General features: G+C 51.7%; 1 protein-coding gene across 1 annotated transcript in view; it reads left to right on the forward strand.

Annotated features, from left to right (window-relative positions):
• The first annotated feature begins 307 nt into the window (after positions 1-307).
• The window catches only part of FAM20A (FAM20A golgi associated secretory pathway pseudokinase), a 31,261-nt gene continuing 6,000 nt past the window's right edge, over positions 308-25,568 (forward strand). Inside the window, exons 1-4 of the mRNA XM_036268724.1 lie at positions 308-967; positions 22,135-22,319; positions 22,953-23,003; positions 24,287-24,365. Coding sequence (XP_036124617.1) covers positions 567-967; positions 22,135-22,319; positions 22,953-23,003; positions 24,287-24,365 — 716 coding nt within the window. The 5' untranslated portion in view covers positions 308-566. The remainder of the gene's footprint in view (positions 968-22,134; positions 22,320-22,952; positions 23,004-24,286; positions 24,366-25,568) is intronic.

Consider the following 25,568-nt stretch of genomic DNA (forward strand, 5'->3'; position numbering starts at 1 on the left):
GGCCGGCGCTACCTCTGCCTCTGGGAGTCGGGCGCAGACGAGCTCGGCCGGACGAGCTGGGGGCACGGGCGTCCCCCGCCGCCCGCAGAAGGAGCCGCGGGAACAGTCGCAGCAGCCGCCCGAAGACAGCATCCTCCGGAGACGCCCCAGGCTGGGCGGTCGCCGTGCTCCTCCTAGAGGCGAGCACCGCCGCCCGCGCCTGGCGCTCCTGCCCGCTTGGCCCGCCGCCGCCCGCCGCAGGGACAGCCACACCAGCGCCCCCAGCCCTTCACCTGCCGCAGGCTCCCGGCGGGAGGGCGAGGGGAGAAGGTGCCAGGAACAGGGGCCCGGAAGACACCACCCCCTGGTCTCCACTCTGCACAGAGAAGGAACGTCCGCCAGCACCGCGAGACCCCGCGGTCCCTGCACCCTGCTCCCAAGTTCGAGAGCGACACCCCTCCAAAGCGGAGCCATCCCGTGCGGTGAGCACTCAGGCCCCATCGACCCCGCCGGCCCCGGGAACTGCAGGCGGCCTCTGCGCCCAGTGTCCCCCGTGCCCCGGAGTCGCCGGCGCGCCCGGCGGGGCCATGCCCGGGCTGCGCCGGGACCGCCTGCTGACCCTGCTGCTGCTGGGCGCGCTGCTCTCCGCCGACCTCTACTTCCACCTCTGGCCCCAGGTGCAGCGCCAGCTGCGGCCCCGGGAGCGCCCGCGGAGCTGCCCGTGCGCCCGCCGCGCCTCCCTGCCGGCCCCGGACTCCGCAGCCGCCTCGGACCCCCGCACGGCCGCGCACAACTTTTCCCGAGCCCGGCCGGGGACGGAGCGGGATCCCGGCGGCCGCAGGGCCCCCAGCTCCAAGCTGCAGGCCCTCTTCGCCCACCCTCTGTACAACGTCCCGGAAGAGCCGCCCGTCCTCGGGCCAGAAGACTTGCTCTTGACCGGCCAGGAGGCGCTGCGGTACTACCGGAGGAAGGTGGCCCGCTGGAACAGGTGAGGACCCCGCCGGGCCTCCCCGCACCCCTCCCCCAGCCTTGGCCCTGGGCTCTGTATGTGTTCCCCACCCAGACCCCACCAGCTGCTGCGGACCTCAGCGTTCAGCCCCCAGTAGATCTCAGTGCAAAAAAAGAAAAAAAAAGTTTCTATGCAGCCGCACAGCCAAGAAACATTCCCAGCCCCTCCCCCTTGAGCTGCCTCTGGCTCGCTCCTTAGCCCAACGTCGGTCCCCTGGGCCATTTCCGCCCTCTTTCTTCTTGTCCTGTTGTGGAAAGTCGCTGTTGGACTTCGGTTTTCCAGAATGAGGTTTCCAAAGAGCATTCCAGGGCGGGTTCGAATTCAGCACTCCGCTCTTTGGGCGGCCGGAGTGCAAGGCTACTCCCTGCAAACCCAGCTCTAACCTCTCCCGACTCTGCCCCTGAGAGGTCAGCCGGGGCAGGAAGCAGGCCGTCAGTCCCCTGAAAAGGTCGCCGCTCTGTTTCATTGAAAACCGGGTTTGTCCCTTCCTGGTGATTTGGGTTGACTTCGATCTGAGGCTTGATGCTTTCACAGAGGAAATAAAAATCTACCTGGGAGGTTTTTTGTAACCCAAAGCAAAACGTAGAGGAGAAAGACACCAAACATATTTAGGACACATGTAAGAAGGATGTTTCCGTAAAAGGGCCAAGGGGAGGGGTGGTGTCGGAGAAGGGGACACCGTCAATGCTGAGACCCCCAGCGCATGGCCGAAAGCTGTCATGTGAGTGAGGACTCTGTCTTGAAGTATAGACTTGTCTAAATATCACTCACATCCACAGTTCACTTTTACACCACACCCATCAATTTTCTTAATACAAGAGATTTCAAAATGAGATGTCATCGGGTAAACAGTCCCCCGGGAGCACGGGAGAACATAAATTGTAGTGCTAGCCCAGTCTCACTGTTTGCTCATTATTCTGGCGTGCTAAGACTGGCTGGGGGAGAAAAACCTCCAGAAATTAAAAAGGGCATTATTAGCTGAAATCACTGTGGTGGATTTCAACTGCAACTCTATGGCTGTTGATTTTCTATTACTAAGACAGTGGTTCTCAATTCCATCCCCAATTGTGTGGGGAAAAAAAATGGCAACTTGTGATGGCTTCTTGGACGTTGCCACTTTCAACATTACCTTTACTGCATCAGTAACACGGGAGTCTGGATCCGGGAACTAGGAACTACCGCCCTTAGAAGATTATCAATGTGTCTATTGCAGGTTTAAGAATGAGGGACTATGGGCAGAGTCCCTTGCTTTTGAAAATGTAGATCAGGTCCTGGTTGGTTTGGCTCAATGGTTAGAGTGTCGGCCCGCGGACCTGAGAGACCTGGGTTCGGTTCCCGCTAAGGGCACGTACCTCGGTTGTGGTTTGTCCCAGCCCTGGTTGAAGTCGTGTGGGTGGCATGACACATCACATCACTGTGTCTCTCTCACATCGATGTTTCTCTTTCTCTTCTTCTCGCTCTCTTCCTCCCACTCTGAAGATGAATGCAAAAATGTCCTCGGGTAAGGATAAAAAGAAAAAGTAGATGAGCATTCACTTAGTCCTGTTGCTGGGCCTGAAACTTCCCCATGTTGCTTTGGTCCTGAAGAAATCCTAGAGGAATATTTTGGCGGAATATTTTGGCAGCAAAGCAAAACTCTTTCTCAGCAACCTGTCCTGCCCTCGCTACTGAGCTTGGTTTCTGCACCATGAGATGTCACCAAAGCACATTTCCTGATCAGAAATTATCTTGAGCATTTCAACGCCGGGGGGGGGGGGGGCTGTAATAAGAGGGAATGGAGTCGTTTTGTGTGGTTGGTTGAATGTGTCACTGTTGTGATATTTAGTCATGACTTCCTTCTAATGTTTGAGGTCACAAGGGAGATTTGTGGGCAGTAACAGAGTGGTCAGCGGCAGGAGGGTCCAGTGAAGCTGGGTGTCAAAGGCAGAGGATGTTCTCCCGGCTCCCGACCCAGAAGGGATATTCGAAAGCACACGCCTTTCACAAAGGGAGCCCAGAGGACTCATTAGGCGGGTGAGCCTGAATCACCCTCGGAGCTCTATTGTGAGCCAGCGCCCTGACCGTAGGCGGCCTGTGGGGACGCTGGCCAGTGCAGCCTCCAGACCTCGGCGCAGACAAATGATGAGACCAGACAGCGGAGGAAGGAACGGGAACGGCCTTGCTAATTGTTTAGCTCTTACAGACACGGCCTCCTCATTGGAGCCGCAACCCAGCCAGTACTTAAACACCGGGGATTGATAGACATATGTGGGTGCCACCGTGCCAATAATTACCTAACGTTAACTGCTATCCAAAACAATCGTATCAGCAAACCGCCTGCCAACCAGGAGAGGCGCAGGTAGTGAAATAAGCCAAATCAGCATTCTTCTCCACTTACAGAAGAGACCATTAGTCTGAGTGTTTTTTTGTTTTTTTTTTTTCCTTAACCATCACACTAATAACTAATGGTATGAAGCCGGAAATTACCTTTCTATAACTTGAGCTCATCACCTGTGGGAGATAGGTAATTTCCTGTCTTTGGCCTCCAGACATTCCTTTTGGATTTCACACCATGGAAGGTGGAGCTTATACATTGTTTTGAATATTTTAGGTTCTCAATCAATATTTGCCTTCGGCCGCCAATAATTAGTGAGGTTGGAAGGGAAAAGTCACACGATGTGTGGGGCGGGCTATCCACGTGCTGTCTGACCCTCGGGCTTTGGAAAAACCTCCTCAACCCCCTGTCCTTCCTTCCTTCCTCTGTTTCCTCCTGAAAATGTAACTAAACTCTGCACAATGTAGGTTAAAAATGTAATCGGGGGAAGTGTTTCTGCCAAGTCATCGGCCACTGATCACAGGGAGAGAGCCAGCGCCGGGCTCCACCAGGCGTGGTGACACCTGTCTGGAATAGTGAAGAGGAGAGGGGCTCAGGGAGCGAGGGAAGCGTAGTCCTCACCGTTTCAGGCCATAAACCAACCAGCCGATGAAGCCTCTTCCTTTCAGAGTCATGATCGGAGGCAGGGTAACCTGGAGCGCCGGTAACCGTTCATGTTGTTACTGTCCTTGCATCTTTAGAGGCTGAGCTTTGGATTTCTTCCCTGCCCACAAACTGCCCAAGCCAGAAGACATTTGTCCTTTGACATGTCAAAGCTGGTTGGCTCGGCCTGGCCTTCTGCCCACATATCTTTGGTTGGTTTCTCTGGTCTTGACAGGCAAGACCAGACCGGGTCACGCCTCACTGGTGTAGAGACTCCAGCAGCTACAACAGAAACAAGAGTTTCCTACTCTCTGCCTTTCTTTCTCGACATCTTCCTTGGACACCAGGAAAGTGACACGTCCCACAGTTATAGACTCGGCATCTCTCAGAAGTGTGTGCCCATGGCTGTTTCCCCAGCCTCGGAGGCTCCTGACATCCCCCTCCCCCCAGCTCCTTGCTGTCACCATCTCATCCTGAGTCTGTCTTTGAAAATCACAGCAAACAGACTGGGCAGCTTTTCAAAAGAGATGTTTGTTCAAGGGGAGTAAGTTGGTCCGAGTTTTTCTGGGTGGTGGGGAGCTCGGAGAAGATCCAGAGGTTGAGGCAGATACAAGAGAGGGGGACAAAGAGCCAGGAGAGAGGAAGGAGCACTCAGCTAGAAATGAGAATGGCCTCGTCTAGGTGTTTTTGAAAGAAAAGCTTCTTCCCATCGTGGCACCCACGGGATGAAAAATACAATCTTTTTATTCTCACCCCCACTTTTTTTTTTTATCTCTTTCCTGTTTACCTCATGCTGGCCCCAGCCCGTTTAGAACATGGATTTATTGGGAGCCGGTAGTTCAACCCACAGAAAGGATAAACGTCCAGGTGCTTACTGATGGGGGTGGCCACTGGCCTTTCCCCAGAGTCAGCAGGGCCTTGGCCCCGTAGTCTGATTCTTCCGCAAGTGACGTCAGGCTCAGACAGGGAACAGCCTCTTCAGCCTGAGATGGACCCCGCCAGGACCTATGTGCGGTTGGCAGAGGGAGCGGGGTCCTGACGCCCATCTCTCACTCCCCTCAATTAGCTCTTTCTTGGCTGGCTCAGGAAAAGCTATTCTTTCAGTGGTTTCTGAATCCCTGCACCTGTAGCTGGAGGAAACTTCTTCACTCTTCCTAAGTCTCTGAGCAAATGGTTTCTAAGAGAGCCAGTCCAGACACCCCTGCTCCGTCACCCTGAAGCCCAGCCTCACCACCATTGCCACAGCAAAATCAAGAAGGGTGTCAGTGCAGCCCTGGCCGGTTTGGCTCAGCGGTTAGAGCATCGGCCTGTGGTCCAGAGAGACCCGCGTTCGGTTCCCACTAAGGGCACGTACCTCGGTTGCAGTTTGTCCCCGGCCCTGGTTGGTCGTGCGGGTGGCAGCCACTCGATGTGTCCCTTTCACGTCAATGTTTCTCTCTCTCTCTTCCTCTCTCTCCCTCACACTCTATCTAAACAAAAAAATGGAAAAATGTCCTCAGGTGAGGATAAAATAAAAAAAAGAAGGGTGTCAGTGTTGTTCATCCAAGGAAGACAGGCACTTCCTGTTTCCAGTTATATAGTGAAGAAGCCCCTCAGCCGAGAACTGAGGGTGTGCTTTAGCTGATTCGTTGTTCCCAACCCCTCACTCTCTCCTCTCACCCCAGCAAGTTCTCATCAATCCTGAAAACTCAACCGCCTAACTCTCTGCATGCAAATCTCTACTCAAAACATGCTGAGGATGTGCTAAGTACTTTATTTCACCTCCGTTTGCTAACTTAGGCCGCACTACTTCCCTAGAAGTAGGTGGGAGGGGTGGACAGAATTCCAGGATGGTCCCCTGGACCCCGGCGTACACACACCTTCTCCTGAGTCTTCAGTCAAATGCCCATCCGGGTACTGCCGTAAAGGGCAGCTGACCTTGGGACAGGGAGACTGTCCAGATGCGCATGACCTAGCCACATGAGCCCATTAGAGGCAGAGTTCTCTCCAGATGATTGAGGAAGAGGACCTCAAAGATTCAAAGCACAATAAGGATTTGCTGACTTCAAGGTCAAGGGGGCCACATGACAAGGGAGACGAGTGACCTTTAGGGGCTAAGATTGGCCTCCAGCTGACAGGCAGCAAGGAAACAGGGACCCCAGCCCCTCACCCACAAGGAGCTGAATTCTGCCAACCACAGGAATGGGCTTGGGAGCAGACGGTGCCCCCGAGCCTCGAACTCCTAGCTGGCAGCTTCACGGCAGCCTCAGCCTGCACAGAGGACGGAGCCACACCGCTGGCCTCCTGACCTACGACTCTGAGCTGCTGCGTGGGTGCTGTTTTAAGCCACTAGGTTTGTGGCGATTTGTTACACAGCAATCGAAAACAAACACAGTACTGATGTTTACTTCATTTTATAGAGGAAACTCGGGACACGGAGGTTATATAACTTGCCTTCTAAAGTCAGGCAGCAAGCAAACCACAGGCAGGCTTTGTACCCAGAAGGTCTGGCTCCGAAATCCATGCTGTAACCAGCGGCTCCACCACCCAGCCTCCTTTGATATCCACAGGCCCTCACTCTTCCTCTCTGGACCGGCTGTTCCGACGTCCTCCACCCACCCTCGCCCCTCCCTGACGGGACGCACCCTCTCCATATAAAACCATATTGCTTTTTATGACTGTGCACTGTCCGGCTTTATGGCAGCTGTCTGGAGCCTCAGGTGACAATAAATAGCCACTTCTCCCAGCATGAAAATCCCCAGCTCGCCTGTGGTCCCACTAATACATCTGTTTCATGCTTTCCCATAGGGGAGAGCCAGAGTAAATATCTGCGGAACACGTAATCGGGGACAGATGACATCAGGATTTTGGGGGGCTGTGAGTCAATGGCCTGTTACCTCCTATGACAAAAAGTCTTGAATAAAAACAGTCCCAGCTATAAAATCACCCCACCTATAACTTGTCTGCTCCTCCCTATAAACGTCTAAGGCAAAACCGCCTTCCTGAGCTGGTCTAACATCTGAATCTGCGGTTCTCTCCCTATTGCAATAGTCTAAAAAAAATACCCCGAAGGAAAGTTGAGAAGGTGCCGTTTGCCAACACGAGGGAATTTCCTCAGCTTCCTGAGCTTTCGGAGAAAGGGCAGCCAAGATGTCTCGCCTTCAAGAAAAGTGGGAACGCAGAGCCCCTGACTTAGCCAGAGCAATCCCTGCCCTGCCCATGGGCAGGTGCTGACCCGGGTGTCTCTTGAGATTATTCATCAAGCTGGAGGCGGGCGAGCCCAGTGGATTCTGCTGCGGCAGGGTTGCCGCTGGCCGAAAGCCGAGCGGGGATAGCGTTTTCAAGAGCCGCGGCGGCGGTGAGGCAGAAGTCACCGGGCAGAAGAGCATCTGTGTTCCTGCTATTACAGGCGGGCACACACACAGGAGCCTCATGAAAACCACAGTACGGGGGCGAAAAGCCGAGTTCTTTCTGTGGCCTGTCGCTTGGCAGGCTGTCCTAGGTGGACATGTGACGTCAGGACAGATGCAGATGCTGGCATCCAGAACGCTCAACCCCCGGAGCCCGACCTTGGAGGCCAAGCACTGGAGACAGCCAACATAATTTGGCTTGAGCAAGACGCAGAGTTAAACAGCAAAGGGCCTCTTTGATTGGATTCACTAGCAACAAACCACATAAATTTGGGAAGCCACAGGAAACAGCAAATAGTAGAGGGCCGTAGCTCTTCAGAAGCCAAGAACCTGCAATAAAATTCAGCAAAATATGGAGAGTTAAAGAGAAACCTAAGGAGTGTTGGCACAAGGGCACGTGGCCTGGAAGCCAGGCCGTCGAGTACAAGGCGGCCGGGGAAGGGATGGGATTTGAGAACACTTGGGCGAGGTCGGCAGGTTAGAGAAGAGTGCTGCGGCAGAAGGAAGTCAGAGTTGTTCGCCCTGGGAAGTCAAGCGCAACTCTCCCCAAGGAAGCTTGTCTTCGCGTGGGCGCCCGGGTCAAGCTCCGCAGGACGGGAGTAAACACTGTTGATGGTGGGAACCAAAGTGGAGTCCGTAGGGAGGGACAGACCTTCTCTCCTGGCCCGTTCAAGTGTCCCACCGGGTCTCATTTGCATTCAAATGGGATTTTTATTTCTCTGATTCACTTTCTTCCGTGGCTGAATAGTTACCAATCCTGTAGGGAAGGTGCATGTATCCGCACACCCAGCTCAGCTCATGTTTTTTCACTGAGTGAAGAGTTCTGCACAACCCATAGCCATGTATTTATACCTTCTGTGCTCCTCTGAGCACTCAGAGATACTAGAGAAAGTCATATCAACCAAGCACAAGTCCAGAAGCCAATCAAGCCCTGTTGTTTCATTGCAGGGTGTGTGTGTGTGTGTGTGTTTATCCTCACCCGAGGACATTTTTGCATCTGTCTTCAGAGAGAGCATCTTCAAATAGAGCGGGGAGGGAGAGAGTGAGGAAGAGAGAGGGAGAAACATCGATGTGAAAGAGACACATCAAGTGGTTGCCACCCACATGACCCCAACCGGGGCTGGGAACAAGCCGCAACCAAGGTACATGCCCTTAGCAGAACAGAAGCCTGGACTCTCCCCGGTCCATGGGCGGACACTCTAACCACTGAGCCAAACCAGCCAGGGCTCATTGTAGGGTTTTTTTTAAATGGGGTCATTGGAAAAAAATGGGCAGAGGAACTAAATAGACACCTCTCCAAACAGGACATACAAATGGCTAAGAAACATGAAGAAATGCTCAACATCACTAATCATCAGAGAGATGCAAATTAAAACAACAATGAGGTATCACCTCACACCTGTCAGAATGGCCGCCATCAACAAATCATCAAACAACAAGTGTTGGCGAGGGTGTAGAGAAAAGGGGACTCTAGTACACTGCTGGTGGAAATGCAGACTGGTGCAGCCACTATGGAAAACAATATGGTGTTACCTCAAAAAATTAAAAATTGATCTTCCATTTGACCCAGTGATCCCACTTCTAGGAATATACCCTAAGAAGCCTAAAACACCAATCAGGAAGAATATATGTACCCCCATGTTCATAGCAGCACTATTTACAATAGTTAAGATCTGGAAACAGCCCAAGTGTCTATCAGTAGATGAATGGATAAGAAAGCAGTGGTACATATACACAATGGAGTACTACGCAGCTGTAAGAAAGAAAGATCTCTTATCCTTTGAGACTACATGTAGGGACCTGGAAAGTATCCTCCTAAGTGAAACAAGCCAAACAGAGAAAGACAAGTTTCATATGATCTCACTTATTTGTGGAATATAATGAACATAACAGTCTGAGGAATGGGGTAGTCCCAGAGACGTGGAAGTGGGGTACAGACTGACAATCCCCTAAAGAGGGGGGTGGTCGGGGAGAGATAAACCACAGAACTTATATGCATGTGTGCATGAACAGTGGACATGGACTACAAACTGGGGAAAGGGCAGGGAGGGAGGGGGAGGGGGGAATCAGTGGGGGAAAAAGGAGAAACATCTGTAACAAAAATTAATTAATTAAAAAAATATAATAAAAAAAACAAATAAATAAATGGGGTCATTGGAGCCCACTTAGTTCAAATGATGAGGTCTCTATTTCCCTTAAATTTCATGCAAAGTTTGCATCCTGCACCTGTCTGTTTTCCTAGACATAGTTCATTATTTTTGCAAAATGTTGCCCACATTCATCAGGATACTTTGGTTTCACGTGACAGAAACCCAAGTCAAACTTGAACACAAGCGGGAAGAGGAAATGTAGAGACTCGAGAAACCGAAACTCAGTAAGGGCAGCTGTGTCTACCCTCCTTCGTTCCTGGGCCTTAATCCCCTCCTGCGGTTTCAAATCCAACAGCCCTGGGACCACAGCCCTTAAAGGGCTTCTCTGATTTCCAAAAAGAAAGACGCTTTACAAAGATGCTGATTGGCCGGGTCTGGGAACACAGCCAGGCTATAGAGGGCTATGATTGGCCCAGCTTGAGGCCGATGCCAACACCTCAACCAATCACTGACACCAAGGAGGCATAGTCATGGGAAACTCACCGGTCAGTTCTCCAGTCAGACCACGTGGCTCAGTGTGGAGAGCAGCAGGTCCCCCAAAACCTGACTGAATGCCCAAAACTGCTGTGACCAGAGAGATGCTGGCAAGTTTCTCAATGTATGCTTGTCACAGTGTCTCCTATAGCTACTGTTCTAAAGTTTTAATAAGACTTTTTCTAAACATGTTCATTCATAACAAATTCCTAACGCGCAGATTTTTTTATACCGACCATTAAAACCCTCCCGAGACGATAAGAATATTTATTTGGGCTTTCTCTGAAACCCACCTTACTTTCTTTGTGGGAGCTTAAAGAAGAAATTGATGTAAACCCAGCTCACTCATGGCCTCATGTCTCTCTCTCCTGAAAAGAGATTCCTGTTGCAGCCACAATGCCTGCGTTTTAATCCCGAGCATCGCACTTACCTCCTTCAGGACTGTGTTCTCCTTCCTGAAATTAAGGGGCGGGTCTGTGGTCCCGGAAGCCCTCGGACGCTCTGGTTTTCAAGCCTTGCCCATCTTCAACCAGAATTTCTTCTTCAAAGCCTGTTGGAGTGAAAATGCAGGACATTTGCCAAGTGGGCTTCGTGGATTTACAGGGTTCTGGGAGGTGCGTCATGTGTTGTGCAAATGGTTGACTATTTTCATCATGAAAAGTGTACCCTAAGGTTGTGCTGTACATGGTAGCACAATGAGCCTACCACGTATAACTGATGTGGACAGACGGCTGCTCCTCCTGCCCTTGTTTAATTGAAGAGCATCCTGGGATTGCAATCCCAAACGCTTATGTGTGCTTATCAGGATTGTTTATACTATGCCACCAAAACAATGCAGAAATTAATTAGGAACAGAAATAAAACCATTCCTGTCTTCCCTAACCCCTGGTTTGAAATGCTTGAGTGCACGGCCTGGCCACTTTGGCTCAGTAGTTGGAGTGTTGGCCTGTGGACCAGAGAGTCTTGGGTTCGGTTCCCAAGGGGCATGTACTAAAAAAAAAAAAAAAAAAAAAAAAAAAAAATGCTTGAGTTCATAATCCTAATATCCCTCTTGTTCTTATTGATTAGCTTTTAAAAAATGATTTTATGTATTTTACCATCTAAATGAGATTTATAGGAATAAATTACAAATTTTACCTATTTTATACATTGGGATTCTGTGTAAGATTTCTTTTGAAAAGAAGATTCCACTTCTGGGGGGGGTACTAATTTGGAATATATGGAAATAGAGTAAAATCCTTTTATTTCTTTCTTTCTTTAAAATTGATGTACCTGGCCCTGGCCTGTTTGGCTCAGCGGTTAGAGTGTCAGCCCGCGGACCAAAGAGTCTTGGGTTCAATTCCAGACATGGGCACGTACCTCATTTGCAGTTCAGTCCCTGGCCCTGGTCGAGGTCATGCAGAAGGCAACCAATCGATGTGTCTCTCTCACATCAGTGTTTTTCTCTCTCTCTCCCTCTCCCTCCCACTCTATCTGAAGATAAATGGAAAAGTATCCTCGGGTGAGGATTTAAAAAATAATAAAATAAAACTAAAAAATAATAAAATAAAACTGACGTGCCTACAACCCAAGCCTCCTTCTTCCCTTTCCCCCCACCCCCGGCTTTATCAGCAGCGAGAGCATGGCGACCACCTGCTCTGCTCCCATCCCGTGGCTTTATCAGTCTGGCCCATTGAGCACAAGAGAACATCATTTAGGCCCTGAGTACCGTTTACATTTGCTGCTTAACAAATCACTCCCAAACTTGATGACTTAAAACAAGAACCATCTACTTCGCCCGTGATTCTGCAGGTCAGCAACTTGGGCTGGGCTCAGCTGAGCGGTTCTTCTGGTGACTGATGGGCTCATTCAGGCAACTGGTCAGCTGTGGCCTGAGCTCTGCTGATCTGGGCTGTACTCCCTCCCGTGGGCTCCCAATATATGGGTTTAAGGCCTTGGCTGAGATGATGACCTCAGCTCCACCTGGTCTCTCATCCCCCAGTTGGCTAATCTGTTGTGTTCATATGGTGGCGGCAGGTTACAAAGAAAGAGTGGAAGTGTGCACAGCCCCTTGAGGTCCTGGCCAGAACCTGCTTAATGTCACTTCTGCCACACTATTGGCCAAAATAGATCAAAGGCCATCTGGGGAGATTCAGGTATTATGGCGAGTGAAGAGGAGTGGTTTGCACAACTTAGCGCTATTCTACCAAACAGAAGCTAGGGAAGTCCCTTATGCTGGTGAGTTGTTGGGCAGGGGGCAAGCAGCCGTTAGTGGTAAGAGCCCTCCCTATCGGCCAATGAGAACAAATCTAATGTAATCCTTCACAGGTCTAACAAAGCTGTTATGGACTGAATTGTGTTCCCACAAAATTCCTACACTGAAATTCTAACCCACAGTACATCTCAGATTGTGTCTGTATTTGGACAAAGGGCCTTTAGAGAGGGAATTAAGATAATGAGGTCATAAGGATGGGGCCCTAATCCAACAGGACTGGTGTGTTTATAAGGAGAAGGAGAGACACCAGGGATGTGTATGCCACGTGAGGACGGAGTGGGAAGACAGCCACCTGCAAGCCACGGAGAGAGACTTCGAACTTACCAACAGCTTGATCTTGGACTTTCAGCCTCTAGAACTGTGAGAAACAAACTTCTGTTGTTTAGCCGCTCAGTCGGAGGTGTTTTGTTATGGCAGCCCGAGCAGACTAATACAGAGGCAAAGCTGTCTCTGACTGTCTCCCTCCTCCCGATGTGGTCCTTCCCGTTCCAAGAAGGCTCTGGCGCTCCTGCATCAAGCTTCCTCGGCCTCCCTAATTCCCAGACAGGACAGCCCCAATCCCCTCGGAGGGCCAAGGATTTAGCTCTTCATGTATTCTCTTTTTAATCTGTTTGCGGATAGACTTTAAGCTACTCCCTTCTTCTGGAGATGCTCTCTGAGGTCAAAAGGTGAAGATTGGTTCTTTGCCTCTCGTTGCATTCCTCCTGGAAGAGCCCACACCCGAATCCATGTGCCACTCTCTGACTAGGTCTTACTCAACTCTGGGCCACAGCGGTGACTCTGTGAGGTCAGGATGGGGTAGGGACTCGGTTAGCCCGGAGTGAACACAAGTCGTCTATTGCAACATGGCATGAGAGCCGTTCCGGGAGGAGGAAGTGATTGTATTTCAACCAGAAGGGAAATGAGTTTGTGTCGGGAAATCAGCCCATTTGGCAAAATCTCACTGACATCTTGGTCCAGGCCCCGCTTTCTCAACAGCAGACAGATGCGCTGTTCGGGCTCCACCGCACCACCACTCTGGTCTTCGAGGAGGCTCCGCAATCATCTGAACAAGCCTTTGGCAGAGCATCACTTGCTGCGCAGCCTCTGTGGGAAAGCAGGGAAGATCCAGGTCGGAAACTCCGGCTGGTAGTTCCTCCCGTTCACTTACTACATCGCCACCCCCGCCTCGTGGGCCTCCACCTCCTCCCCTGGGGGTCCGAGGGACGATCTACTCCCAGGCCTTGAGGGGACTCCAGTAAGATCATACGTGGAAAGAATCCCCCAAATAATGAGCTCTACACAAATGCAAGGCATTCGTAGCATTAAAAAGACAGATCCTACATTCAATGAGTATCGCAGAGCTGTGTGTCCCTGCCCGTCGCTGCTGGTTGGGGCCATGTGACCAGCTCTAGTCAAGGGGATGTTTGAAGTGACCTACGTCACCTCCTGGCCGAAGCATGAGAGAGCCAGCACTTCACCAGTGTCTCCCTTTTCTGCTCTGGTGACTATGCTGGGCTCTGGGTATGTCCCTCGAGCTGAGACCCTGAGCTGCTCAGCAGGACCCTACTGACCTTCACGGACAGGTGGCGTGAATGAGAGAGAAAAGGCCGTGGTTGTGGTAAGCCATTGAGATTTCAGGATTAAGTTGTTACTCTAGCAGGACCCGAATTCACTCCGCCAGCTCAAGTGTAGAAGAAATATGACATTGATTTTTATTTCTAAAATTAAACCCAATGAGATGTACGCCCCTTTTCCGTGAGGAGGGTTGGGAATTGATCTCAGTCATCGCTGGGGCTCCTTTCCCCAAATCCCTTAGTGTTGGGGGAGTGTCCTTAGGGTCTTGGGTAGCAGAACATTTTAGGAGGACCCTCTCTCGACCTGCCGTCACCTGGTCTCGTGCAGGTGGTGGCACTGTTGTTTCTATGCCAACCTCGAGCTCAGGATTAGGATTATGGCTGAAATACACCTTCCCAGAAACAGCTCAGCCATTTCCCGCCACCGTGGCTCACCTCCAGGCCAGACACACGCCCTCAAACCAACTTTCCTCTCCTAGTCTGAGGGTATTTGCATACTTCCCCCAAAGTTTGTGCTTCCGTAGGCACTTCCTACTGTCTGTCAAACCCTTAGCTTTCCAGAAATGATAAAAATAAAAGAAAGCCAGAGAAGGAGCAGGATGACCTGTCTAAACGTCTGCTTGGTCCGGGATCCTGAACACCCTCAGAGACAAAGACACAAACGCCCACTACCTCCTTAGAAGAGGGGTGCGTGAAATTCTGCAGGAACAGAAAACACATTCATATCTCCATAAATTATCCTGCCCCATGGGTGACTGCACACGCCGAGGAGGAAAACAGGCCAAGATCTGCAGTCCTTCCATTTGCAAATCAGATGGCAAAATCACACCATGCAAATGAGCACTAACTCATGCGCCAAGGACTTGAAAGAATTTCATCTATGGGTGGGCCACCAGGAAATTGGCCTGCGGACCATGAAAACATGTGCCCCCCGCCTAACGACCTGTTGTAACCCCATACTCTCAGCTCAGATCTCCTTCAGATGTCCCTGCCTCTGCAACAGGCAGTAGGGCAAAGTTCAAACACTTTCAAAAATAAATTCTGGTAAACCCTTGATTATTAAAGGACCCAGGGTGTAGGTTTTTAAAGCTCCTCCTTTTTCTTGGTCCACTCTGAGTACTGCTGTTTTCTGCACTTGGGAAAATGATATAAGAGAAAGAGGACACACATGGTCAGTGTCATTTGCTAACAGTGTGTGTGTGTGTGTATGTGTGTGTGTGTGTGTGTGTGTGTGTGTATTTCACGACTGCACAGTTGGAGGATGAAAAGAACCAAAATTATGGCATTTAAGTGGATCGATATCACATCATTTGCAAGTAACATGTGTGTTTTAGATTTTATCAAGATGCTTGTTAGGTTGTTCTGACAATGAAATGCGTGTGACTCACATTTGTTTTTTCAAACAATTAAACAACATTTACAATGTTTGCTGTGCTGAAGATATAGAAAGAGCTTAGGAGGCCCCGGGGAAGGCGCTATGCTATCTATGGACAATATTAACTTGCTCCGATTCCAGAACCCATCGTAGCCACCTTTCAGGTCAGCCATCAGAGCATCAGTTACTTTATTTGCTCCCGGTCCTGTGGCTCCAGCCCCGGGTTTCTGTGCCTCAGCAGACGCGGGCCAGATACTTTTCCGTTGTGCGAGGCTCTCCTGTACAGAGGGGGGTGTTTAGCGGAATCTCTTAGTACTCCCCCCACTGACGATGACGCAAAAATGTCTCTAAATGTCGTGACCCCTGAGGGGTGAAGTTGCCCTAAATTGAGTACCTCTGGCTACACCAGGGAGGCAGTTGTCCTGGGGGAAAAAATAGTCTGCAGCTGTGGGACCCGTACTGTATGAATCATCACATCACAATTAGGTTGAGGGGCTTCTTGGTCCAGGGCTAGTATTTAGTGTTTCCCAAAATGTATTGTATATGACACAGAATCTAGGGTGTGTCGACAGGGGCTATGTAAAAGGAGGGTTTACAAATGCTCTCTGAGCAAGAGGCCTGACTGCAGGACTTCTCAGAGCCTTTACTGCCATTACGTAACTGTGAGTCTCCAAGAGGGTCTACCGTTGGCAGCTCTTTCCAGATTTATTTGTGTACAACCAGTGATGATTGTTAATCGTCTTTGGTGCTCAGCTCTATGCCCAGGAATGGAACTGGGAAACTTGGCCCAGCTAGAAGGTATCTGCTAATTCCCTGCCTTAACTCTGGGGGACCCGTCGACCAAGAGCGTTCTTGTCTTCTTCTCCAAGTGTCCAAGCTACTCACGTCTTCAGCTATTGATCTGGAAGTTGTTTTGAAGATACAGAAGCAGGTGTCTCAGAGGTCAGTCCCAGCTCTTGGGATGTCTCTCCTCGCTTGCAGTAGGTCTCTAGCTCATTCTGTCAGGACATCCAACATCAACAAGGTCTGCAAAATGGGCACGTCTAGCCATTTGGATAAGACCATGAAAAAAAGATCACACATTTTGGGTCACGGGGATCTAAGGTTTCCCATTTTGTCTCACATTTCTGTGTCAGGTAAGCAAATCACTTTATCCCCAAAGCCCCAACTACGCGTGCTAACGTCTTCTGTGCTACCCCCCACCCAGTGTCTGAAAGATGTCTACGACGATGCTCTCCCTACCCGGATCAAGCTTCCTGGTTGCATTTATGGGCTTGCAGATCCCTTGCTGGGGTGGGGGTGGGGTGGAGCCTGGGACATCATGGGGGAGCCTCGGCTCAGGGCTGCAGTGTGAGGAGCCAGAGCGTGGTAAAGGGACCACTGATGAAGAGCTGGGCCTCAGAAGCCAATTGGCCAAATTCAAGTCACTGTTCTGCAGCTGCGACTCACCAGCCAGGTGACCTTGATCTAGCTCGAGACAGTTTCCTAACTGTGTCAGTCTGCCCATCTGTACAATGGGGCTGGCATTCAGGGCTCACCCAGATAATCCAGGACCATCACGCCATCTCCGGATCCCTAACATATTCCTTCAGCAAGTTCCTTTGCTCATCTAAGGAAACAGCCACATTTCCAGGATTAGGGTGTGGGTATCTGAGGCCCTTACTCGGTCTGCCGCAGGGCCGTCCTGAGGAATGCAGTCTCGAGCTCTTGCTTCTACCCTGGAAAACAGACTCGGGTGACGAGGAAATTAAACAGTAGTTGCAAATAATTCTTCACAGTCCTCCTTCCCCACCCGCATTAGGCACAGAAACGCCAATATAAATGGAATCCCAGAAATCATGGTGATAATACTAATTCACATAAACAACTATTACATTCATTTAATCCACCAAAACCCCATAAGGTGGGCACATTTATTATCCCTGCCTTTCCGATGGAGTGGAGCACAGAGTGGTTAGATACCTTGCCTGAGGTCACACAGCTGTAAGGGGCAGAGCCAGGATTCAGGATGAGGGAACTGTCTCTCCTCCCTCCTCTCTCTCTGGATTTGCAAACTCATCACTGAGAGTGACTCTGAGTTGCTGACACAGCAGCCTTGCCTCTTACCCCTAAAAGTCGAGCTCTGGTCCTGGAGCTGACGAAGCAGAGACTCCTTTAGGGCTGAAAGATGGACTTCAGAGGGTGAACTTCTGTCTTAGGAAGTGAAATGAGGAGCAATTAGGGCCCTCACTTTGGGGTCTTCCAGATCCCAGGGCACGGAGATAAAAGCAGACGAGGAGGCAGGTGGCAGGAAGGGGTGGCACAGGGGACATGCCCTTTGAGGCCTTGGGATGGAGGGGCAGGGGACGTCGTCAGCATTCTGTGGCCTGTTTATGATGAGCCACAGGATTTTAGTGGTGAGCCAGCCAGTTTGCTGAAGGTGCATTTGGGGGAGAGTTGGTCACCCCACATAATTCTGCAGTGAGCACACGCCACCAGCAGACACTCAGAGCTTGGTCTTGGAAATAAAGTACAATGGGATGGTGAACAGAAAATCCACGTGCAATAGCCCGTGTCGTTGTTGGCCTCAGTCACGTCCACACGGTCTGTCGTTCCGACATTCTCATACTCGGGTGCTGGCCAGGGGAGCCAAGAGGGTCCCCTAGATAAAGCTAAAACAGTGGGCCTGTAGGTGACAACCTGGTACTCAGTAGGTATTTCTGGGCTGTGGATTGCACAACCCACAGGCATATTCATCATGAAACTGGTGAGGCTTCAGCCCAGGGTCCGTCCCTTCCCCTGTGGGTGCAGAGAGCTGTAGGGTGGGGTCAGGGGGAGTAGCTGGGGCAGGGGCTGCAGGGAAGGGCTGGGCAGGTCACAGTCAAGACGTCCATGCACATTAAGTAGGAAATCTCAGCCGAGACGGGCCTAAATCGTCAAGGCACTAGTAATCTGTTAACGTGTTTTCTCATTCTAAATAAATAGTCACACTCATGCCTAATTCTGTATTCATAGCTTTGTACTCCTTTTCTTAAAAATGGCTCCCCAAATTGTGTAAGCACCGTGCCCCACAAAACCTGGATCCTTCTTGGTCACAGGAGAAATAAGACATTGCAAGGGGGGATTATCCCGTCTGGCCGGTGCGGCTCAGTGGTTGAGCGTCGACCTAGCACCAAGAGGTCACTGGTTTGATTCTCGGTCAGGACACATGCGCAGGTTGTGGGCCCGATCCTCAGTGGGGGGCATGCAGGAGGCGGCCAGTTGATGTTCTCTCTCATCGATGTTTCTATCTCCCTCTCCCTCTCCCTTCTTCTCTCTCTATAATCAATGAAGGAAAAAAAAAGTTATAACAAAAAAACAAAAACAAAGGGGGATTATTCCAAACACATCACCACCATGATAAAAACAACGCAGAAATATTCTCTCTGAGACGAATGCCAGAGAAAGAATGTTGAAACGGACCAAATGGATGCACAGATTTCCTTCGAAAGCCCGTCCCATAGAAGTGCACTAGCTTGTTTTTGAATTTTCTTTATAACAGAGTGCTTTTGACCAGCCTTATGAGTTCCAGTGATCAGGAGCACGGGGCCCAAACCTCCCCGAACCCTCTGAGTCACAGTGGTCCCCCCTCTCCGCTATGCTTATTTGCTAAGCCTAGCTAATTAACACCGCACCCCCGTGGCTCCGCCCTGGGAGCCCAGAAGGAACTGGGGCGCGGGTTGTCCATCTCCACATGCCCTCAGCTCCCCACGTCCCAGGACGAGGATCCAAGCCCCCACGTAGCCCACCAGGAGCCGCCGAGGCTTCCCACGCCTCCCCGGGCCAGCAGACACCCCTCCTATGTCCCAAGGCCAAGCCTGAACATTCAGAGGGTGGAAAACAGCACTTCTCTCTAACGCCTCGACTATAACTTGGTTCCCGCTTAGTTGGCACATGGGGAGACCGCAGACAAGCTACAGCAGGACCCCAGGCCCCTTGGGTGATCCTGCACCTTGCAGACAAGCGAAGCCATGACAGTGGTGGTGTCTAACGCAATAGCGTGACATGGATGTCATGTCCTTGCTTATTGGACTTTCCAAGGGGCTTTGCTCTGGCCTGCAAAGCTGGTTGTTCCTGGTTACCCACTACAACCATGTTTTTGGAAACCTATCCTCCACCCAGTCTCTGGTCTTCATAAACACTAATAATAATAACTAACAGCAGTAACCATGCTTGGATGCCTACTTTGTGGTTGGGTGTTTCTACACTTAGTTCCTGTGACACAATGAGGCAGCTGTCAGTATCCCCATTTTCCACACAGGTAAACTGAGGCTCAGGGGGTCAAATTACTTTTTTGATGGCCATGCCCTGTCCTCAGTCCTCTCGTCTGCAAATTGGAGATAAGATGTAGCTCGTGGGGTGGTTGTAGGCTCCCATGAGGTATGTGTACGGCCCGATGCCCAAGGTCATGCTGCTGGTAAGAGGCAGGACCGGGCCTTTGGAACGCCAAGGTCCGTGTCCTTACCCACTGCCCACGCCCGATGAGCTCTCGCTCCACTTCATGGAGCTCAGTCACACCTGGGTGCTGCTCACCTCACTTCCTCAGGGATAGGGCTTGGTCACCGCCATCACTGGCACCCAAAACAGGCCTCGTGTTCTGCTGCTGTATTTATTCTTTATCTGGGAGAGTCAGTAAGATAGTCATGCTGGGGATGGGGCATTTGAGATGGCCCTTGTAGGAGTTCTGTAGGTGAAGGCTGAAGACCTAGACACATCCTAAGAAAAATAGTAGGGCTGTCTAGAAATGGAACAAACAAACTAGTAGCGCGTCTAGTTTAGTCTGGAACTGAAACAAGGGTTCGAGTGGGCACTGAATGATAATGACGATTATTGAGAGAGACATCTGTCATGTGGACTCACGTGGGCCTAGGAAGTGGTTTTGTTTGTTTACGGAAAAAGAAGTCCCTAACGATTGTGGACGAAGTCCAGGGTCCTGATGGAACCCAGGGGACAGATGAGATGGCCGGGCTTCGTGCCTCCGTGGTGTGTGGGCCGTGTCCAGCGGGATGTGACACATGTCCCCAAACCGGTTCACATGTGAGACAGATCAGAAATGGGAGGGAGGCCATGACACCACCCCCCCAGTTTGTGACAGGCTCTGGGAAGGGCAGAAGAACAAACCACGTGTCCTCACCCAACAGTAAACGTGACCCCTGAAAGAGCAACTTGTCCTCATCCAGAAGTGACCCCCAACTCGCCACATTTGTTTTTAGATTTGGATGCAGTGACCCCAACCGCTGCCGTAGCTGGGCTCCGTCAACAATCAGCCGCACTCAGGGGACCGCTGCCCCCCCCTCCCCTTCTCCCCTGAACAGCGGTTTCTCTTTCTCCTGCCGCTCTGTGCAGGGCGAGGAACTTAGCCCAGGACTTGGCCATCTTTCCATGAGACTCCCCAGAGTTCAGCAATCACAGTTGCAGCCTCAAAGCAGCCTCGGGAACTAGAGCCTGGCTCGACTATTTTTTCAAATAAAAATAAATGTTAATCTAGTTTTGTTTTTTTAAATCTGGCAGGAGGCCTACTGACCTAGTCAACCATTCGCCCTTTCCCTTGATTGTCATAAAGCCCCAGTCCTGAAGCAGTCGAAAATGTGTCACTTTAAATAAGTGTATCCATTATTCAAGCCTCCCCCACCCCAAGCCGAAGGCTGCAGGGGCCTCCGCTCCCGGGAGGGAAGTCTCAGCTCTTAAAACGCCCCAAGACCTGAACAAAGGAAAGGTATTGGCTCAAAAATGAAAACTCCCAAATCAAAATAAATTAATATGTACTTCAGTGTTTACAAGACCATGAGTCAGTGTTGACTCATTTATAGTACCACATTTTTTTTTTAAAGTTGTCTTCGCCCTGGCCAGTTTGGCTCAGCGGTTAGAGCGTCGGCCTGCGGTCCGGAGAGACCCGGGTTCGGTTCCTGCTAAGGCACGTACTTCGGTTGCAGTTTGTCCCCGGCCCTGGTTGGTCGTGCGGGTGGCAGCCACACGATGTGTCCCTTCACGTCGATGTTTCTCTCTCTCTCTCTCCCTTCCTCTCTCTCCCTCCCACTCTATCTGTACAAAAAATGGAAAAATATCCTCGGGTGAGGATAAAAAAAAAAAAAAAAAAGTTGTCTTCTATTGATTTTTTTAGGGAGAGAGAGAGATAGAAACATCAATGTGAGAGAGAAACATCGATCGGCTGCCTCCTGCACACCCCCTACTAGGGATGGAGCCTGCACCCTGGCATGTGCCCTGACCGGGAATCAAACCAGGACCTCTCAGTCCATGGGACGACGCTCATCCACTGAGCCACACCGGCCGGGCTTACTGAGGGATCCTCACTCCGTTTTCTTCATTCTCACCAGTGACCTCCTCTCCCCTATCTCCTGACTCCTCAGGGCAGAAAATAGTGGGAAATACAGACACGGGCTTTTTCGAGGGAAGTGCACACAGGAAGCCTCCTGAGGTCCCAGATTATGTGAGGCCTCTGATTTCGCTTCTAACCATCTGCCCTTTTCCTTCACAAGATTTGCCACGGTTGGCCGGCCGGTGTGGCTCAGTGGTTGAGCATCGACCCCTGCACCAAGAGGTCACCGGCTCAATTCCTGGTCGGGACACCTGCCCAGGTCGTGGGCCCGATCCCCAGAGGGGGCATGCAGGAGGCGGCCAATCGATGTTCTCTCTCAACTATGCTTCTATCTCTCCCTCTCCCTTCCTCTCTCTCTCAAATCAATAAAGAAAATTTAAAATAAATAAATAAATGACTTCTTCCCCATTCAAGTTTAAAAAAAAAAAAGCTTTGCCACGGTTTGTATTAGGCGTGGTGTCTGGTGTACGGTATTGTGTTCATTGCTGGGAGCTCCGTTCACCAGACGGTAAGCTCTCTGAGGGCAAGGAAGGCCCAGCTCCTGTTGGATGAATGGGGAGACCCGGCCAGGTATTTTGGGGGGTCTTTGCATTCTTGTTTCTCTGATTTTAACAACAGCAGTCCCCTGCTCTTTCAGACGACACAAGATGTACAAAGAGCAGCTGAACCTCACGTCCCTGGACCCCCCGCTGCAGCTCCGACTCGAGGCCAGCTGGGTCCAGTTCCACCTGGGCATCAGCCGCCACGGGCTGTACCCCCGGTCCAGCGGCGTCGTCAGCAAGCTCCTCCGCGACATGCGCCACTTCCCCACCATCAGCGCCGGTGAGGCTCCTGCAGGCAGGCCGGGCACCCCGCCCCGGGCTCTGGGTGAGACAGGGAAGGGCCCTCTGACTCCTGACACACAGAAGGCGAACCGAGAAAAAGGTCGCGGACATTGACCTTTGCCCTTTGAAAGCGCTCTTACAACCGTGCTCTTATCGCAACCGTGCAGGGGGGTGTGGGGGGCTCTGTCCGCCTCCGGAGAGACCCCCAGCCGTTGGCGAGTGCTGCCTTTCAGCCCACCGACTCTCCTCCACGATGACTTTGTGACGTGGACATCACCACTGTCGTTTTACTGATGGGGGGGCTGAGACGCAGAGAGGTTGACCAACTTGGCCAGGGACCAGTGCTGGCGCTGGGATCCGAGCACAGGCCTGCTGTCTCCAGCTCTGTGCTGCCAAGCACTGCGACAGTCTCAGCGACAAGTGTCCATTGAAGGGCCAGCGAGCATGGGGCCGGGGATGGGGCAGGGCAAGAGACCACCACCACCCGGGGCGCCAGGAGATGCCCCATTGAATGGGCCAGGGCCCCAGGCTGCCTCGCTGTCGCCTCTCGCGGTGGAACCAGAGTTCGGGGCCCCAGTTGTTGGCTGCCCAAGGCCCGGCTGAACGTTCTCCCTGCCCTTCTCCTCCACAGATTACAGTCAGGACGAGAAAGCCTTGCTTGGGGCGTGTGACTGCTCCCAGAGTAAGTGACCCGGCCCTGCCTCCACCCAGCCTCCAGGGTCACAGCTGTGTGAACCCCAGGACCTGGCAGCAATGGGAGGGGCCCACCAGCCCCTCCACGGGGTCCCGGTTGGGAGGAAGGGGCACGACTCTCTCTGCCTAATCTCTGAAGACTCGGCATTTCTCCCCACCCACCCACGCGACAGCAAAGTCCTCTGCTGGTCAGCGTGTGGCCCAGGACAGCACCATGGCATTATTGAGGAGCCTGTTAGAAATGCAGAACCTCAGCCCCCCTCTGATTTCCTGAATCAGAATCTGAATTTTAACAAAATCCTCAAGGGATTGGAGCGCGTTTCAAATTTAAGGAGCCGTCGAAGGGACAGTGGCTGTCTACCCCGGCTCACGTCAGGGCCTCCCGGGGAGCACCCGAAGGTGCAGAGGCCCAGCCCCACCCCAGGTGTCCAATCTGCTGCATAGGATGAGGCCTGAGCACCAGCATTTTCAAACTGTTCCCGGTGATTCTCATGCAGCCGAGGTTGAGACCCCCTCTCTGGGGTCAGCGATTAATAGAATCAAAATAACAGGCATGAGACGCAGCACAGGCCCCTCCCGGGATGTCACAAATTACGTGCAGTGGTGCCTGGACCTTACACAGCCCTCAGAGTGGCCAGGCTTGGCCTGGACACCAAAGCCCCCAGACCAGTCACCGCCGGCCACAAGCAGCCCCATCCGGTCACCTCAATACCGAAATACACATCAGACACATTCACGTGTGTCAGGATGTGTTAAAAGGTTTGAAAGACGAAGGTTTGCGGGGCCCGGGACCTCTCTTTCCTTGAACGCCTGCCCTTTGCCGTGTCATAGAGCATCGTGGTGAGGGAGACATTGTCCCCACCCTCACAGGCTCACAGCAGGGCCAGGACACCCCGCGTCAGGGTCCCGGGAGGCACCTAGGGGCCGTGTCACGGGCCCTGTCCCGGGCCCGGCGCAGCCTTCACCAGGAAGACGCGGAGATAAACTACTAATGCGAGGCAGCAGACGGCAGAGTCAGAACCGTAAGGTGGCGGAGCACCGAGCAGGCCGTTCTGCGGAGGGAGACATCCCTGGGCTGTCCCGTGTGCCTTTTCCCATCGGCAGACGAGGTCTGGCCCTGGACCCCGCTCCACGGCCCGCGGGCTCTGAAAAGCAAATTCGAGTCTTGAGGGAAAGAAGAGAAGAAATGGGTCGGGTTCCGTGCATGAGCAAAGGCTCCAGCCCTGAGCTCCGACCCAGAAGCCTGGTTAACTCAGCCTGTTCCCCCCACAGTTGTGAAACCGAGTGGGGTCCACCTCAAGCTGGTGCTGCGGTTCTCCGACTTCGGGAAGGCCATGTTCAAACCCATGAGGTAAGTGCTGCCTCCCTGACCTCCGTACCCAGCCTCGGCACCCGGGGGTTCTCACCCCAAATCAGTCAGAGGGGTCTACCACCTCCAAGCCGTTATCTGACTGTTTCGGGCAATCTGCCCAAACATGGAACTGGTTTTGGTGATAATAATTAAAAATAGTAAGAGCTAGTCCTTACCAGGTCTCTGCTAGGATCTATGCTACACAGGTTATTTACATGACTGTCTTTGGATCATCAATAATCTTATAAGCCAGGTACCGTGAAAATATCCATTTTATAAAGGACAACACTGGGGTTTGGAGAAGCCAGCTCGCCCCAACCTCCCAGCTGCCGACAGTGGGGCAGGATTCAAACCCTGCAGCTGGGCTGCTCAGTTCGCACCCTACCGCTAGGATCGATCCCCACCTGTCTCCAGGCCCTCAAAGCCATCCCAGAGCCCTACATACTGAGAATTCTCTCGGTTGAAAGACTAGGCAGCGAAAAGGGCCACTGTGAAGTCAGCGATACTTTTAAATCAGTTTCTATTTTATTTATAACAGCAGCAAAGACATGCCTTTAACGTTCTGTAGCACGTGGGTGAAATAATATGTATCCAGCTCTAGCCGCTGTTGCTCAGTGGTTAGAGCATCAAAGGGTCACAGGTTCGATTCCCGGTCAAAGGCATGAACTTGGGTTGCAGAGTCGATCCCCAGTCCTGGTCGGGGTTCATGCAGGAGGCAACCAATCTTTCTTCCTCTCTTTCTCTCCCTATCCCTCCTTCCCTTCCACTCTATCTAAAATCAATGGAAAAATATCCTCCAGTGGGGATTAACAACAACAAAAAAGAAATGCATTCGAGTTAAAGACATATATAGGCCCATATCCTCTACCCCAGTCTCTCCCTCAGCCCCCTGGCTGGCCCACTCTTATGACCCAGCTCAGGTTCCTGTGAGGAGACTAGGCACTTCGGTTATTCCTCCCTGTCACCTTAAGACCCAGAACCTTTCTGTCCCTCAAAGCTCGGTCATGTAAATTGCTAGAGCGCTTTTGCTTTAACAAAGTCCTGTCTTGCATCCTGTCTCTCTTCATCCTTGGCATCTGGGTCTCTGCCACCCTGGTTTTGCTGGCCAGAACCCTCTCGTCTGTTTATATCTGTGCAAGTTTATATCCATTTATATCTGTGTTTCTTCCCTCTCAACTACTGGGTTTTGTAAAGAATCAGTCG

Source organism: Molossus molossus, unplaced genomic scaffold (genome assembly GCF_014108415.1).
Source record: "Molossus molossus isolate mMolMol1 unplaced genomic scaffold, mMolMol1.p scaffold_m16_p_19, whole genome shotgun sequence".
Taxonomy (NCBI): Eukaryota; Metazoa; Chordata; class Mammalia; order Chiroptera; family Molossidae; genus Molossus; species Molossus molossus.